At 39.4% G+C, this 17,920-nt stretch overlaps 1 protein-coding gene and 1 long non-coding RNA gene across 35 annotated transcripts in view; one reads left to right on the plus strand and one right to left on the minus strand.

Moving 5' to 3' along the window:
* Positions 1 to 17,920, plus strand: part of LOC138744395 (uncharacterized) — a 461,764-nt gene that overhangs the window by 341,677 nt on the left and 102,167 nt on the right. For 17 of the 32 annotated variants that reach the window (XR_011345476.1, XR_011345500.1, XR_011345502.1 and 14 more), the window contains 4 exons: positions 3,180 to 3,214; positions 3,295 to 3,381; positions 6,073 to 6,254; positions 12,900 to 13,004. The exons of 2 other annotated variants lie outside the window; for them this stretch is intronic. This is a non-coding gene — a long non-coding RNA (uncharacterized lncRNA). Of the gene's footprint in view, positions 1 to 3,179; positions 3,215 to 3,294; positions 3,382 to 4,061; positions 4,118 to 6,072; positions 6,255 to 12,899; positions 13,005 to 17,920 lie in introns of all 32 variants that reach the window. 13 more of the 32 variants (XR_011345470.1, XR_011345488.1, XR_011345493.1 and 10 more) reach the window with 8 other exon arrangements.
* The window catches only part of LOC138744389 (DNA nucleotidylexotransferase-like), a 301,609-nt gene continuing 297,947 nt past the window's right edge, over positions 14,259 to 17,920 (minus strand). For 2 of the 3 annotated variants that reach the window (XM_069900498.1, XM_069900500.1), the window contains one exon: positions 14,259 to 17,212. In XM_069900498.1, coding sequence (XP_069756599.1) covers positions 17,126 to 17,212 — 87 coding nt within the window. In that variant the 3' untranslated portion in view covers positions 14,259 to 17,125. The remainder of the gene's footprint in view (positions 17,213 to 17,920) is intronic. The other variant, XM_069900499.1, reaches the window with a different exon arrangement.

The raw sequence follows: 17,920 nt of genomic DNA on the forward strand, positions 1-17,920 counted from the left end.
TCCTGCAGTCACAGGGGTAGGTACCAAGGGATGATTGATGGTGAGGGAGCAGTTCTTGTGGAAGGTGGAGAAGAGAGGCAAGGAGAAGATGTTTCTGGTGGTGGGATCACGTAGTAGGTGGTGGAAATGGCAGAAGACAATACCACCACTGATAAATGAGAAAATCCTTTGGTAAAGCTAGAATAGCATCAATGCATTTAACAATTTCAATGCAAATTTTGTGTGTAATTACTACACAATGGCATTTTAGAATGATCAAACAGACCTAAATCGATGGTGGAGAAAGGAGAAGTTTTCTATTTCTTATCATAAGAAGGGTTAACCTTCAAATGAGAGGTCAAATGTAATGGAGAAATGATGCAGGTATTGGCAGGCCTCTTAAAGGTAATAACGTGCAGAGGGATCTGGGAATCCAGGACCAAAAATACCTGAAAGTGATCATGGAAGTGGAAGGCGTACAGCAAGTGTGCCTTCATTGGACAGGGCATTGAGTATAAGAGCAGCTATAAGAGAAGTTAAGCCACCCATAGAGTACTGTGTCCAGTTCTGGTAGCCCCCATTACAGGATGAATGTGGAGGCATTGGAAGCAATTTACCAGAATGCTGCTCGAATTAGAGGTTAAGAACTATGGGGAGAGGTTGGACAAACATAGTTTGTTTTCTCTAGAGAGATACAGGCTGAGAGGAGACCTGAGGTTTATAGAACTTTGAGAGGTATGTATATATATAGGTAGACAGTCAGACAGGGTAGACAGGGTGAAAACATTGCATTCTAGAGGACATGCATTTAAAGTGAAGTGGGAAATGTAAGTGGATGCACATTTTTTACATTGAGAGTAGTAGGTGCCTGGATCTGGCTGCCAGGGCTAGTGGTGAAAGCAGATACAATAATTGTTCTGAATGGACAAATAAAGAGAATATTAGATGGACACATTAATATGTAGGGGATAAAGGGATGTTTGTTATGGGCAAATAGCAGAGTTTCACTTTAAGTTGAACATTATGTTTGATGCATACATCATTCAACGAAGGGCTGTTCCTGTGCCATAACTCTACTATGCTCTAAGAAGTCATAGGAACTTGTGGTGTGCAAAGTAAAAATTTGAATCTGACACAAGTTAATCCTTGGTATCTCTGGCTTTATCAAAAAAGGGCATAAGCACCAAACGAAGGAGTTGAGCTAAATATTGGGGAAATAATTTGTTAAGATATCAGCTGTATTCAAGCAGGGTCATTATATTAAGAAGGTTGTAAAGGCTTTAGAGAGGATGCAGAAGACCAGTGAAGGACTTCAGTAATGTAAAGAGACTAGATATTCTAGTGTTGTTCTCCTTAGAACAGACGAGGTTAAAATGAAATTTATGGATATTCTCATAATTATCCAAAGGTTTTGATAGACTAAATAGATTAAAGTGTTTCCAATAATAGAAAGGTCAGTATTTAGGTCATTGCCTGAAGAGCCAATATCTTAATCACTTCTTGAATCATTGCCATCTTGAATTTGCTGTATTACAGGGTGGTGGAGCACATTCCACTGTGACCTTCAAAAAAAAGGATAGATTTAAATTTTTAAATTTAAATTAGACATACTGTGCTGTAACAGGGCAATTCGAGTCCCTATGAGTCTGTGCCACTCATTTTAAACCCTATTATCTACACCCCTGGTTTGTTTTTGAAGGGTGGGAGGAAACCAGAGCCCCCAGAGAAAACCATGCAGATGTGGAGTGAACATACAAACTCCTTACAGACAGCATGGGATTTGAACCCAGGTCTGATACTGATCATTGGTGCTGTAAAGGCATTGCTATGCCAACCCTGCCACCCACAGCAGGGAAATATAGAAGTGAAAAGAAATACAGACTTGCAGGGAAAGTAGGGGAGTATGGATAATTCAGTCAAACAACATCTCTGACTCCCTCAACCCTCCATCTGACCCCTCCATTCACCTGACTAATTCCAATCCCTGCTGGGTTTTCACTTACCCCCTATGACCTACCCCCCTCTGAGGTGGAATGCTGTTTTCTGTAGAGGCCTTACCTTTGTATCCCTGAGCCCACACTCAACAAATTCTGTGCCTGCTATAATGCCAAATGTCTATTCCACTGCCTACATCTCCAAGCCTCCAACCATGATTCTCCACCTCTGACTGAGCACCCCTTTCACTGCCTCAAGCCTTCTACCTCACGTGGACACCTCGGACTGGCTTTTTTTCGCTCTCTCGATCTATTTCCAACTGCCATCAACAATCTTGACTTTACCACTTAATCTCATCCCTTTGGAGCACACTGACCCCCATTCTCTCGGCATTAATCCTAACCTCACCATCTAATCTGCAGACAAGGGTGGTGCTGTTGAAGACTGGTGCACTGATTTCTACTTTCCAAGACTGGACAACAGCTATCAGACACCTGACTTACCCCTTGAGAGGACTCCATCAAGAAGCATCAGGCTACTGTCTCTTTTCCACAACCCCTAACCTCATTGTTTCCCATTCCAACATTACCTGGTTTTACCAACTATCCAAGATCCCCAAACCCATTTATCTTGGTCAACACATCCTTCCCTGCCCCAATGAATTAGTATCATTATAATTTCGACTAATTTTTATCCCCTTTAATCCAGTTATTCTCACATAGATCTGAGACACCTCACATGGTCTCTGCCAATTTAACAGTTTTCAGTTCCCTGGCCTGAACCGCCTGATTTTCACTACACACTTTCCCAACAACACTTCTCAAGGCACTCTGCATTTTCCTGGATAACACACCTAACCAGTCCCCCTCCACTACGACTCGCTTCCATCTGGCAAAACTCATATTCACCCTCAGCAGCTTCTCTTTTAGGTCATCCCACTTTCCAAATATTTCCACCCCTCCCCACCTCCAGACAACAAGGTACAGGGTTCCCCTTGCCCTCTGTACAACCCCACCTGCCCCTACCTCCAACATATCATTAAAACAGGATCCCACTACCAGGCACATCTTCCCTTCTCCTCCCCTCTCTGCCTTCCATAGGGATCATTCCCCCCGGGACTCCCTCGTGTACTCATTGGAAATCTCACCAATTTCCCCCCTCCCCATCACATTCCCCTGTGGTTGTAGGAGGTGCCACATTTGCAGAAGTTGTAAACTACCCAATAAAAATACTGTTGGATCTAAAACTATTTTAATCTTATACAGATATTCTAAAAATGATTGAATATATTGGATACAAGGTATGAAAGTTTTAGATGAGGAGTATAAAATTAATTTATTTGCTGATGACGTATTGGTGTATTTAATAAACCCAGCTCAGTCACTTTTGCATTTGAAGGAATGTTTAATACAATATGGACGTCTTTCTGGATATAAAGTTAATTGAGAAAAAAGTGAAATATTACCGGTAAGTGAAGGAGATTATTCAGTTTATAAGAATATTATTAATTTGAAGTGGACTGATCAAATTAAATATCTGGGTATAATTTTGGATGTTAATTATCAATCTTTATATAAATTAAATTATGTTCTGTTAATGAAAAAAAATTAAAACTGATTTGATTAAATTGAAAGATTTACCTATTAATTTAATGGGAAGGATAAATACAATTAAGATGAATATCTTTCCGCATATACAATATTTGTTTCAATCTATTCTGTATTTACTTGATAAAAATTTTTTTCGAGATTTAAATAGAATGGTTAGGGAGTTTTATGGAGGGGTAAATTTTCGAGAGTAGCTTTGAATAAATCAACTTGGAAATATGAGTTAGGGGGATTACGTTTACCACATTTTCAAAATTATTATGAGGCAGTCCAACTTAAATGTATTAGTTCATTGATGGATTTGGTATGGCCTCCTAGTTGGGCTAAAATTGAGATGGCAAGTATTTCTGAATTTGAAATACATCAGTTTTTGTTTAGGTGGAATATGAATTTGTTACAACAATATAATGTGCCTATACTAAAACATTTAATGAAGTTATGGATAAAGAAAAATAAAATGATAGATTCTAGGGGTAAATTATTGGCTTCGACTCCGTTGTATAATAATCAACTTATTTCTTTTTCAATACATAATCAAAGTTTATTGCATTGGAGATTTAAAGGTGTGAAAAATTTGGGAGATTGTTTTAAAGAGGGTAAGTTTTTATCTTTTAATCAGATGAGGGAAGATTTTGGTATTGATAAGAATTCTTTATTTCTTTATTATCAAATTGGATCTTTGGTAAAATGTATGTTTGGTAGAGAGATAATTTTACCTAAAATGACTAAATTTGAGACTTTTCTTATGAAGGTACCAGAGAAGGGTTATATTTCATTTATGTATCAAATATTACAGGATGGTATGGATAAAAAAGGTTGGAATAGATCTAAAATTAAATGGGAAGCGGATATTGGTTTTATTTTTTCTGAAGAGGATTGGTTAGATATTTGTTATGATAGTGTAACGAGAGTGATAAATGCATATTATGCAATGATTAATTACAATTTTTACATCAATTATATTTGACACCTTAAAAATTTAAAAAATATGGTTTTAATGAATCAGATTTGTGTTTTAGATGTGGTGATACGGTTGGAACTTTTTTTCATGCTGTTTGGTCATGTATACATATACATGTTATATAAAGAACACTGCTTGACCTGCTGAGTTTCTCCAGCTTTGTGCTTTTACTTCATTATCTGCAGTTCCTGGTACTTACAGTACAAAAAGATCCACACACCAGACATATTCCTCTCCCATCCCCACTCATTCCTTCTCATCAATCGACCCCTTAAAAGAGCAGCATGGTTTGCATAGCAGTTAGTGCAACATCTTTACTTCACCAGCAATTGGGACCAGGGTTCGAATCCTGCACTGTCTGTAAGCAGTTTGCACATTCTCCCCATATCTTCCTGGGTTTTTCCTGGGGGCTCCAGTTTCCTCCTACCGTTCAAAACAAGGCAGGTTAATTGGGTGTAATTGGGTGGCACAGACTCGTGGGCTGAGATGGCCTGTTACTATGCTGTATGTCTACATTTAAAAAAAAATTAAAATTAATTAATTAATAACCTACCCCTGTGACTACAACTGTTGCACTTATACCTTCCTCACTGCCATTCAGGGCCCAAAACAGTCCTTCCAAATGAAGCAGCACTTTACCTGTGAATCTGAAGGATTCATCTGCTGCATCTGGTATTCCCAATGAGGCCACCTCTACAATGGGGAGACCAAATACAGACTGAGAGCTCGCTTCATTGATTACCTTCACTCTGCAAGAGCAAGGACCTCCCAGATGCCGACCACTTCAGATTTATTGTCAGAATACATGCATAACATCACATATAATCAAGATTTTTTTTCCTGTGGGTGAGGCACTACCTTTTAGTGGTAGTGCAAAACATAAACTGTACACAATATATAGATGGAAACAAACTGACTGTAATACCGATAGAATTTGAAAAAATTAATTAAGTGCACATGTAAGAGTCCCTAAATGAGCCCATGATTGAGTTTGTTGTTGGGGAGTCTGATGGTAGGGGGGGGGGGGCGGGGTGGTGTAAATCTTTTCTGATGGCAGTAATGAGAACAGAGAGTGTGCTGGGGGGTATGAATCCTTGATGGAGACTTGCATTCTGTATCACATTCCCACAGTGACATGTCTGTCCATGGCCTATGTACTACCAGGAGGTAAATTGGAGGAACAACACCTTGAATTCCATCTTGGCAGTCTCCAAGTAGTCAGCATCAATATTGACCATCAATTTCCAATAATTTCCTCCCCCCTGATCCTCCCTTCACTTTTGTTCATCGAACTGACCCCATTCCTTTCCTTCTCTTTTCCCTTCCCATCACCTATAACTTCCTTCCTCTATCTCCTCACTCCCTTCTCATCTTTTCTTTTATCAGAGATCATCTTTCTTCTCCATGTGCTCCCTTCCCCTATCACCTCTCAGCTTGCCCCTCCCACCTATCATCTGCAAACTTGTGCTCCTCCCACTCTCCCTTTCCCTCCTCCCCCTCCCAACACACCTTCTTGTTCAGGAGAATGCTCTAATTCTAGCACTTGTGATGAAAAACTGAGGGATGTTGACTGTCTGTTGCTTCCCATAGATGCTGCATTTACTGCTGAGTTCATCCAACACTTTTGTGTCGAGCCCATGACCTGAAAGACTGAATGGATCAATTTGAAGGGTGTACTTCTCTGAGAATATGAGTAAATGCAACTCTGAAGAAATAAGACTTTTTAAATTTAATTATAAATGACACCAATAGAAATCTCCTTCAACGTTGAGGTAAATTAAGGGCAGTATGGTGAGAAATGCGGTTTGCACAATGCTGTTACAGCGCCTGCATCCTGGGTTCAAATCTGAAACTGTCTGTAAGGAGTTTGTACATTCTCCTTGTGTTTGCATGGGTTTCCTCCATGTGCTCCGGTTTCCTCCCTCCTTTCAAGACATTCTAGGCCAATTCGGTGTAATTGGGCCTGTTACCATGATGTATAACTAAATTTAAAATTTAAAATGTAAAAAAAATTATGCTTACTTAGCAATTGACCCACACACCACAGGGTCGACCGTAGGTGTCAGTCAATCACCACTTCCTGGTTTATCTTGCATTTGTCCCTCTCACAATCTTGGACCTTCAGTTTAATGACGAAAGGTAAGTGCCTTTTCCCATCACTAATTTCACTCCACTTGAAAGATAACATTCCACCAAGGCCACAAACATAATAATTAACAGCAAAAGATGGAATCCAAATTGTTAAATGCATTGGTGCTATTCCAGGTTTTCTTGAAGCGTCAGCTTCTTGAACTCAAGGAAGGAAATCGAATTGAAAACTGGTACTGGCAGTTAAAGCTGAAGCTTCCAGCTGCCTGTGTTCTGCTTTGATTTTGATGCAAATTATGGAATAGTAATGAGGATGGCTTGAGTACCCTAATGCTGTCATTGTGAAGCTCCTCAGAGACATTTTTTTAAGTAGATGGCAATAAAAATTTAAAAATAGATGCTGTGTGAAAACTGAACAGTAGAAAATATAACAGTAAGGAACTGAATTAATTTTCTTGTACTTGCAGTGACTTAAAGTGTAATTGCCTTGGAAAGTACATGCTCTAACACTCAATTTTGGGCCAAGTGCAGCTGCGTACTCAGCATGCCTAGAGCTTTGGTTCCCCCATGCACACAGTTCATGTGTACATGGCGCCACCATGGTGAAGGGAGTAAAGCCACTGCCTCACAGCACCAAAGATCCATGTTCAGTCCTGACCTCGGATGCTCTCCGTGTGGATCCTACATGGGTTTATTTTTTGGGTGCTGACGTTTTCTTCAATCCCAAAAGATGAGCGTGTTTGTTGGTTAGTTGACCACTGCAAACTGCCCCTTGTGAGTAGATAAGTGGGGGAGTGTGGGGAGAAGAAAAAGATAATATTGCTGAAGGTTTAGTGTAAAATGGGTGATTGATGGTTAGTGCATTGCTCTCTGTCTCTGTGACATAGAGGTCAGTGGGCATGGCAGTGATGGAGATCACATATTTTGATACAGTAATGCAAATTTATTCTGTGACGATAAGATTTACTTCATGCAAATATCAAGAAATGGCTGAGACTGGCTACAGCAATCTGTGAGACTGGAATTAACTGTGTCTCTATCTGAGCTATTCCAGTACAGTTGAACACTGTTATCTGGACAACACTATGGATAAGTCTAATCTAAGTAATTACCACCCAATCAGTTTAATCTCAACAATCACCAAAAACACAAAAATGCTGGAGGAACTCAGCAGGTCTTGCAGCATCCATAGGAGGCAAAGATATATAACCAATGTTTCAGGCATGAGCCCTTCCTCAAGGTATGAGGAAAAAGCAAGCAAGCACCTGAATTGAAAGGCTGGGGGAGAAGGGAAGAACAACAGACAGAAGCTGATAATTGGACATGGATAGGAAGACAGGAGTGGAAAAGTGAGAATTGATCGGGAGAAGGGATGGCTCTGAATGCAGAACTGGGGGAAAGGTGACAGAGGGAATGGGAAAGAGACAGACAGACAGACACAGAGCTAGAACAAATGAGAAATAAAGATAGGGGAAGGGGAACATCATGGTTGGGGAGGTGGCTAGTGGAAAGCAGAGATGCCAATGTTAATCCCATCTGGTTGGAGGATGCCCAGGCGGTATATGAGGTGTTGTTCCTCCATTTTGTGGGAGGTCTCAGCTTGGAAGTGCATGAGACCATGGACAGACATTCGACATGGAAAGGGGGAGCGGAACTGAAATGTGATGCCACTGGGAGATACCTGCTATTGTGACAGATCGAAGGTGTCTGAGAGTTGTGACTTTGGCCAGATAGTGGTCAATGTGCCAGATCACAACAGCACCACCCTTGTCTGCAGGGTTGATAGTGAGATTTTGATTAGTGCAAAGAGAATGGAGGGCAGAGAGTTCTAAGGAGATGAGATTAGAATAAATGAGCAGAGTGGTAAGGTAGAGACAATGGATATCTCGGCAGCAGTTGAAAATATAAAGGTGCTGAGAGGGCAGAAGGCCAGAACAAGGTGTCCAGGAGGAGGAAGAAGTTTAAAGCAGGTGAAGGGGTCTGTATTGGACAGTGATGAATCATGGTTGTAGAAGTAGACAGAGCAAATGGAAGAAGAGTTCAGCAACTTGGTGTGTTCAAAACTCAATGAAGTGTGGGAAAAGGGGGATAAAGATGAGACCTCTACTGAGGACAAAACATTCCATCTCAAAGAGGGGAAATTCAGAGGGGATGATAAAGACCAGGAAGGGGTTGGAGTGGAGGCCAATGAGATGAAGGATGTCAGGGGAAAGAGGATGGGGTGGATCAGGAGGTGGAAGATCCAAGGAGGAAGGGGAGGGTTTGTGAAGTTATTGGGGGGGGGGAAGGGAGAGGCAAGGATGAGAGTTTGTGGTAGAGGCTTGGTCCTGTGGCCTGCAGGGCCAAGGTGAGAGTTCATGATGGAGGCTCAGCCCTGGAGGCCAACATCACAGAGGCTCTAGTCTCCAGGGAGCCGAGATTTTAATCCTTGATAGGCGCCAGGTGAACGTAGAACCGGTAGTTGATCACATGGATCCAGCAGAGAAGGAAGAGCTAGAAAGGTCCGTGGCAGGTCATGGTGAATGAGGTTTGGAGCTCTGGTAGTGGGAGATATGGCAAGAGAAGCAAAGAGAGCAACAGTCGATGCAGCAAAGTACCTGAAATCCTTGCGAGGGCCAAACTGGGAGACCTGGAAATGGAGTTGGAAACCACAAGGCACAAGATAGCGTCACCTACCTGCTTTTTACTCATACCTTGAAGAAGGGCTCAGGCCCAATATGTTGAATATATATCTTTACCTCCTTTGGTTAAAGTGCCAGCGATTGGGAGCAGACCAGGGTTTGAGTTCTGCGTTGTATGTAAAGAGTTTGTACGTTCTCTCCATGTCTGTGTGGGTTTTTCCCGGGGGCTCTGGTTTCCTCCCAGCATTTAAAAAAAATGTACAGGGGTGTAGGTTAATGGGATGTAAATTAGGCGGCAGGGACTTGTTACTGGACTGTATGTCTTAATAAATAAAAATGATTTCAAAAGATGGAGTCATGTCTTGCACAAAGGTGCATAAGGTGGTTAGAGATCAAGTGGAAAGTCAAAACAGATCAAAACATATTTTGACAAATTGTGCTTTGACCAAAGCTCTATGGTTATTTTTATGATAAAGCTAAATTGAAATTGTCTTCCAAATGCCGTAGTACTTAATATTCTGATCCCGAAAGTAATGTGATCTTCATTGCTACAATCCTGACCAATTAAAACAAGTGTAATACTACTCAGATTGCAGCAACAAAATTTTGTTCCTTAGTGTATGTTGATTAGATTCACTCCAAAAGCATTTCATGCACTATAATGGCCTGTTCTTGATGAGGCAGATAGCAAGAAGTGAGGCAGGTTCACTGAGTCTGACCCTTTCATAACTTATTTAGCTGAGAACAAGGGATATTATGCATCAGGAGATTTCAACAATTGAGCCAAATAATGAGATACATTAAATGTCTCTCTTACATTGAATAACCTATTAACTCTTAGTTAACATGTGGCGATCTCTGGCCGAATCCTTGGACTATAGTTGGGAGGCTTTTTTCTACCTGCAAAGCTTGGGATCAATTAACACAATTATCCAACTGCAGAATTAAAGGTAAAGGTTTTGTGGTTTTCATTATTGAGCTGGAGAAAGGGGACAATAATTCTTCACAAAATTAAAGTCAATAAAAATTATTTTGAGCAGGATACTGTTGGTAAAAGTTCTGATTAAGTTGTTGTCAAGCTTTTCCTGAACCTCATGAAATGTTCCTTACTCCTTGGGATGAATAGATGATGATATTGAGAAGGCAAAGCTGTGTGAATAGTGGTAATATTTTGTTAACCAGATTTGTCTTTTCTTTACCCTTCTGTGTTCTTATTTCTACCTTTTATAATTTCTTTCTTTCTTGGGGATTATTATTTGGAGGAGGTGGGGGGGGGGTTGGTGGGGATTTTTGGGGTATAAAGTAGAATGTCATTTTCTGTATTTGGATATTAATACATATATGGAAATTTAAAGAAAACATTGTTGTCGTCAGAGAATGTTCAAAAGGTTTCCTCGATGGTTGTTTTTGAGCCAAAGTGTTTAATCAAAAATAGCAGTAGTGTTAAATGTTTCATTATAAAACATTTGATTTGAAATCTACAGCTTTTTTTAAAAAAAACCTGTTCATGTTGCTGACGAGGCCAACAATTTATTGCTTATTTTCAGCTGCATTGAGAGCTGAGGGACACCATTAAGAGGTGACCCCATTCATGGATCTGAGAAAGGAAGGCAGGTTCCCATTTTTGAAGAAGTCTGTAAACCTCGATGGATATTAAACCCCAGTCTGATTGGTCTCTGGTTATCATTCATGAGTCTACCTTCAATTCCAGATTTATTTACTAACTTGAATTTAAATTCAGCTAGTGCTGTGATGGGATTTGAACATGACCCCGAATCAATAAGCTCAGAGTACTAGTCAATAGTTTAACTGTTCGAATACCATACTTTAGTAAATCAGCCCTGACACAAGAAGAGGGATCTGCCACTCTCCCGGTCATGGAGGATGTAGAGAATGGAGGGCATCCGGAGGTACTGAAAAATTATAACAGTTGCAAAAAGAACTGTAGCTAAAATGCCATCTTTTCTCAAGAAGGATTCAATCATCTTATCTTTGAACGGATTCTGAATTCTTCTTGATGTGGATGAATATAGAATAGCAACCTTCATCTCTCATTCAAGATAACGTAACTGAGATGAACTCTAATCACAGGCTAATCAACATTAATTAAGGAGATCTTCAGAGACCACTATTTCAGATAAAGCTGTCATAGAAGGAACTGGTCAATAAATGAAAGACAAGATGGATCTGTTAAAGACAATCCCCCCGACAAATGTTTTTGAATGTTTCAATAATTAAACAGAGAATGTGGATGATTCCAGGGTATTGGATAAAAAATGAAGCTCCTGGGATTGTAGAAGCTACAGCAGTGTCAATGCAAAATAGGCCAAAAGGCAGAAAGCAAAGATGGCTGGATTTCAGACTGAGAGATGTATGCCTCTGGGTCAATATTAGGCCCATTGATTTTTTTGATACATACTAATAGCCCGAAATTGGGGGGGGGGGGGGGGGGGTCAGTGATGAATTGTTATAACATCTTTATTTGTCAGATAAAATGTGATGTAGGATCCATGAATAGATTGCATTGTGTACAATCTAAGGAAAGGAGTTGGGTTAATGGGACAATTTTCTGTTTGTATTTAATTATATTGGACTACTTAAGGATTTCATTCACTATCCACTTTCTTTTATACTCTAATAAGAACAGTCATTAATTAGAATTTGGATAATTTATGAGAATTGGAGCTGGAAGTGTCAGAAATATGTTCTGACCCACTTTGCCCAGTAGATTTATTACCCCTTGAATCCAAGGTTTTGTAGTACAATTCAAATTTTGATTTCAGCCAGTATCCAAATTACTAATTGCCAGGCATGACATAAAATATTACTGCAATGTTTTTAAAGTTCCTGAAGATCATTTGATGAAATAAATACTGTAATAGTCGTGAAGAGCTAAACAATTGTACAAAAATACAAATGTGAAATAGTAATGTTTATAGAATCTGAAATTGTGATTAAGTAAATAATCAATTTTGTGCTATAGATTCACACTAATTTATAGTTCATTCTTAGTCAATTTATTTTTAAGTTGTCTGAAGATTTAAAAAAGAAAGCTTGTGCAGAAAACAAAAGACAGAAGGTAGGACAAGAAGCAGAAAGGAGTAAGAGTTTTGCAATTCCATCAGCCTAAACTAGAAGTGGAGCTGAATCCTTTTCTAGAAGAGAGTAAATTCCAGCATCTACAGTCCCTTGTGTCTCTTTTTCAAGATCAAACTGCACTCTCCACCTTCAATACCTTAGCAAGATGCCTCAAAATAGTTTTCAATTTATTACTGTGTTGAATGGAATTTACACATTGGGATTCTTCTATTGAAAGGGCTTAAAGTATTCATAAGCTGAGCAGCAGTTTCATAAATATTGATTTGTAAAGAATTGGGTACTTTAAAGTAATGATTGTTCTTTTTTATTTAGACACATTTTTTGACAAACTTAATGCTATAGTGGCAGGTTGTGCCTGTAGGTGGAAGACAGTGAATTGTTGAGGCTTCATCTCTAAGTGGGGAAGCACTCTCATTCCCATCACACCTCCATAGACAACTTGCTAAATGAGAGAAATTACAGTTATGTCTGAGCCTGCCTAGCTGATAGTAGATATTAAGTATGCCTCGGGGAAAAGGACAATATGACAGACCTTTTGAAGCCAGCAATGACTATCAACATTGATTGTATATTATTCTGCATGATTTTTTGATAGCTGTCATTTTCTAGGTGAAATGAATTTACCCTGAACTGCACAGCTGGAAGGAGGGATCCTTGGACATCCGTAACCTATATGATGCAAGGAGTCTAATGCATGATTTAGCAAGGTGACAGGTAAGTTAAGATGCGGACCAAAGGCCTGTGTATAACCAGGGCAATATCCAGTTTGAACTACTCCCAGTGTACTGAAGTTATAGGCGACCACATCCAAACTTGCAGTGAAATACAGACCTTCTGTTCTGCCATAAGTCACTTTTGTTTTGAATAATATCACATTATACCTAAAATTATGTTAATTTTAATGTTAAAAATCTATTTATTTATTTACCACACAGTTAAAGCCAATTCCAGTCATTTAACTCACGCTGCCCAATTACACCCAATGAACTACAACCCTGTACATTTTGGAAGGTTGGAGGGAACTGGAGCAGCCAGGGAAAAGAATGTACAAACACCTTATAGACAGTGCTGGATTCTAACCTGGGTCACTGGTGCTATAATGCATTACACTAACTGTGCTGCCCCACGGTTTAACAGCTATTAAATAATTTTCAACAGAACAAGGTATTTTGTTATTGGGTAATTTTTGCTGAGATATACATCTCTCAAAGATGATCAATTGCTCTTGCAATAAATGCAGTTACTGTAATTGTGATACTTAAAACTTCTCATATTTTCTTAGAAGGTGGTGTTTCTTGGCCCCTCAAATCTATGCTAGTTTTCAGGGCATTCTGATTTCCTCCACTTTGCTCTTCTCCCGATTCTCCTGCCACAACTAACATTGGGGGTAATTTACTGAAGCTAATTAACCCACCAGCATGTGTTTGTGTTGTGAAGGGAAACAAGAGTACCTGGCAAAACTTACATTTTGAAGAGGTGCACATGCAAGTTCCAGAGGCAAACACCCAGGGTGAGGGTTGAACCCAGTTACTGCAGTGGTATATCTGGAGCGTTTATTATTGTCTAACTGTGCTATGCCAGTCAGTGGCGAGTTAAGAGAGAACAATTGTTTTGATATATTTTGGGTAGCTCATTTGGCAATTCCATAAAAGAAGCCATTGAAGTCCTTTCAATCTGACATCCATATGATAAATGATAATTGAGTAAATAATATAAAAATCAGAGATAAAATATAACAATGCAGGAAAAATGTAAGTTGCGCGTACAGTTTCTTTGTATCAGCATTTCCAATTATTGATTCTTACCTTCGGTATTTGAATGTCATACATGGTCTGCTTAGTTATTTTGTTTCTGATGCTTGACAAAGGTAAATGTAACTTTCAATACAATTTATAAAAATTGTGTCAGTGTATTTGCTGAAGACCATTACTTACATAATGTCATGCGTTATAATACTGAGAAAGTAGCTTATAGCCAGAGATGAAATATTTATTAAAGATTTGCAGCATTTTGTGTATAACGGCACATGGCTTAATTTGCATAATTTTCAGATATTTGATATGTAACTATGGAGAAAAAATACAAAAGATACCAAGCAATACATCATTTTTAGCAGGTCTTTCAAAAGAAATGCGGAACTCACACTTTCAAAAGGCTGTTGATGTTGGGAGGGGGGTCAGTAAAGATTTTTATGTCTGAGATCCAGGGATTTCTTGGGTAAACAAATCAACAAATAAAGTAATGGGAGGCATAGATCATTTTCTATTACCCTAAATCTCCATCACTTTAAAGATACATTGAGAAACTTCCCACAAAATAATATCATTTATGGTTTTTAGACTGCAGTGTCGGGGAAAATCGCAGAAAAAAATTTAACATAATTACTGCCCGTGTGGTCATTCACACTGGGCAGTGTTTAGACTGCGAGTACCCGCATTCAACAGTCCTGGTGGTTAGTTAGACGTGCAGTAGAGTGGATCACCATCAACAAATTTTTCTGGTACTATTTACACTGGAGGCTTCCTCCAAAAGGTTGTAGGGGTCCAGCAGGATAAATCGTGGTGCAGGAAGTGACTAAAAATTCCTGCACATTCTTTTTTAGACTGCCCGTGTCGTGGCAAAATTCTTTAATTGTGCCATTACATGTTAAAAACCATAACTTGCAATTCACGGTCTGCCGTATTCTACTGCCAAACATAAAAGCAGTTTAGAAGCTCAAGAAACACAGTTTACATTGAATGTAAGAGGAATCTTAAGAGAGGAATTAGGAAAGCTAAAAGAAGGTACGAGGAAACTATGGCAAGCAGGGTGAAAACTAATCCAAAAGAGTTCTACAAATAAGAGGAAAGCTAGAGACAAAATTGGTCCCTTAGAAAATCAGAGCGGAAAACTGTGTGTGGAGCCTAGAGAAATGGGGGAGATATTGAACAGTTTCTTTTCTTCGGTATTCACTAAGGAGAAGGATATTGGGAGATGTGAGATAAAAAAAGCAAATTGGGTAAATATGGGGAATATAGAGATTACAAAAGGTGTAGTTTTAAGGCTTTTGAAGAATATAAAGGTGGATAAGTCTCCGGGACCAGACGGGATCTTCCCCAGGACATTGAGAGAAGTGAAGGAGGAAATAGCAGAGGCTCTGGCGGTAATTTTCCAAATGTCATTAGATATGGGGATAGTGCCGGAGGATTGGCGCATTGCGCATGTGGTTCCATTATTTAAAAAGGGTTCAAGGAGGAAGCTTGGCAACTATCGGCCTGTAAGTTTGACGTCTGTGGTAGGTAAATTAATGGAGAAAATTCTTAGAGATAGTACTTATAAACATCTGGATAGACAGGGTCTGATCAGGAGCACTCAACATGGATTTGTGGGAGGAAGGTCATGTTTGACCAATCTGATTGAATTTTTTGAAGAGGTGACTAGGAATGTGGATGAGGGTAGCGCAGTGGATGTTGTCTATATGGACTTCAGTAAGGCCTTCGATAAGGTACCACATGGAAGGTTAGTTAGGAAGGTGCAGTCTTTAGGTATAAATTTTGAGATAGTCAAATGGATTGAACATTGGCTAAAAGGGAGAGGCCAGAGAGTAGTAGTGGATAATTGTCTGTCAGGTTGGAGGCCGGTGACCAGTGGTGTGCCTCAAGGATCTGTATTGGGCCCATTGTTGTTCGTTATATACATTAATGATCTAGATGATAGGGTGGTGAATTGGATTAGTAAATATGCAGACGATACTAAGATAGGTGGAATAGTGGATAATGAAGAAGGTTTTCAAGGATTGCAGAGGGATTTGGGCTGCTTAGAAAAGTGGGCTGAAAAATGGCAGATGAAATTTAATGCTGATAAGTGTGAGGTGCTTCATTTTGGTAAGAAGAATCAGAATAGGACATACGTGGTAAATGGGAGAGCATTGAGGAATACAGAAGAGCAGAAAGATTTAGGAGTAACGGTACATCGTTCCCTGAAGGTAGAAACTCACGTGAATAGGGTGGTGAAGAAGGCTTTTAGTATGCTGGCCTTTATCAATCATTGCATGGAATATAGGAGTTGGGAGGTGATATTGAGATTGTATAAGACGTTGGTGCGGCCTAATTTGGAGTTCTGTGTGCAGTTCTGGTCGCCTAATTATAGGAAGGATATAAACAGAATAGAGAGAGTGCAGAGAAGGTTTACCAGAATGTTACCTGGGTTTAAGCATCTAGAGTATAGGGAGAGATTGGACAGATTAGGTCTTTATTCTTCGGAGCGTAGAAGGTTGAGAGGGGATTTGATAGAAGTATTTAAGATTATGAAAGGGATAGACAGAGTGGATGTGGATAGACTATTTCCGTTAAGAGGAGGAAAGATTAAAACGAGAGGACATGAGTTAAGAATTAAGGGGCAGAGGTTTAGAGGTAACATGAGGGGGAACTTCTTTACTCAGAGAGTGGTAGCCGTGTGGAATGAGCTTCCGGGAGAAATAGTGGTGGCGGAGTCAATTGTATTATTTAAGAAAAGGTTGGACAGGTATATGGATGAGAAGAAGATGGAGGGTTATGGGCATTGTGCAGGGAGGTGGGACTAGAAAGGGGTGTTTGGTTCGGTGCGGACTAGAAGGGCCTAATGGCCTGTTTCCATGCTGTAATTGTTATGTTATTTTTTTAGAAATACAACAAAGTAATAGGTAAGAAGCCCTCTGGCCCACAAGCCTGAACCACCCAAATACACCAGTTGACCTACAAACCCTGCGTTAGCTTTTTTAAAACCAATGTGCTATAAAGTCAAATTATATTCAAAAATATTTTACTCCACCAAAATTAAGTGAATTTTAATGAAAAGGCACTTGTTCATTCTGGAGATTATGCATTTCTTTCCCATGGTTCGATGTACTTCAAACCCAGGTGAGCAAAGATTTCTTCCTCAGTCCGAGCTTGAAGAAACACCTGCTGAAAAAGAGAAAGAACAGAATTTAACCAATGGATACCAATCCTGCATTAACTGAGCAGGGGTTGCTCTTTTTAATAACAGTGAACACCAAAATCAGATCATTGCTGTTGATGTAAGTACATGGGGAAACTGCCTCGAAAGATAGCTCTCCTCAATGTTGTTAAATGTGCCCTTTCGTTGCATCTGTGCAATGCAGTCTCTCTCATATACATTCCAATGCTTTTAATTAAATACATTTCAAAGGTAGAATACAAGGTGATGACACTACTAAGTAGGACCATTGATGCAAGTTGAATTTCCAGGCATGTATCTAAATATTCATGTTAATTTTTAGAACTTTATAATAGATGTTTGAATACAAATAACGAGAATGATTTTGTGAGTGTTGATGTTGTGCCTTGTCCACCAGAGGTCCGTTTGTAAATTCACGATGGGCCTACAGGTTTCTGGCATTTAAATTCATCCCTCTACTCATAATATGTCAGGTTCGAATTGAGGCTTCTTATCACTATTACAGGCTTGCAAAATTACCCATTTTGTATTTGTATAAGTGAAACATTCAAAGCTGTTTAATAGTTTATATAAGAGAATGAAGAGCCAAGCATATCAGTTAAAACAACAGGGAACCTTCTATTACCAATCATGTAATCCATCAACACCCACTTGCTTGTGTAATAATAGTACTGACATGAAGTCAGTAACATCAC

The sequence above is a fragment of the Narcine bancroftii genome, chromosome 10, assembly GCF_036971445.1.
Source record: "Narcine bancroftii isolate sNarBan1 chromosome 10, sNarBan1.hap1, whole genome shotgun sequence".
Lineage (NCBI taxonomy): Eukaryota > Metazoa > Chordata > Chondrichthyes > Torpediniformes > Narcinidae > Narcine > Narcine bancroftii.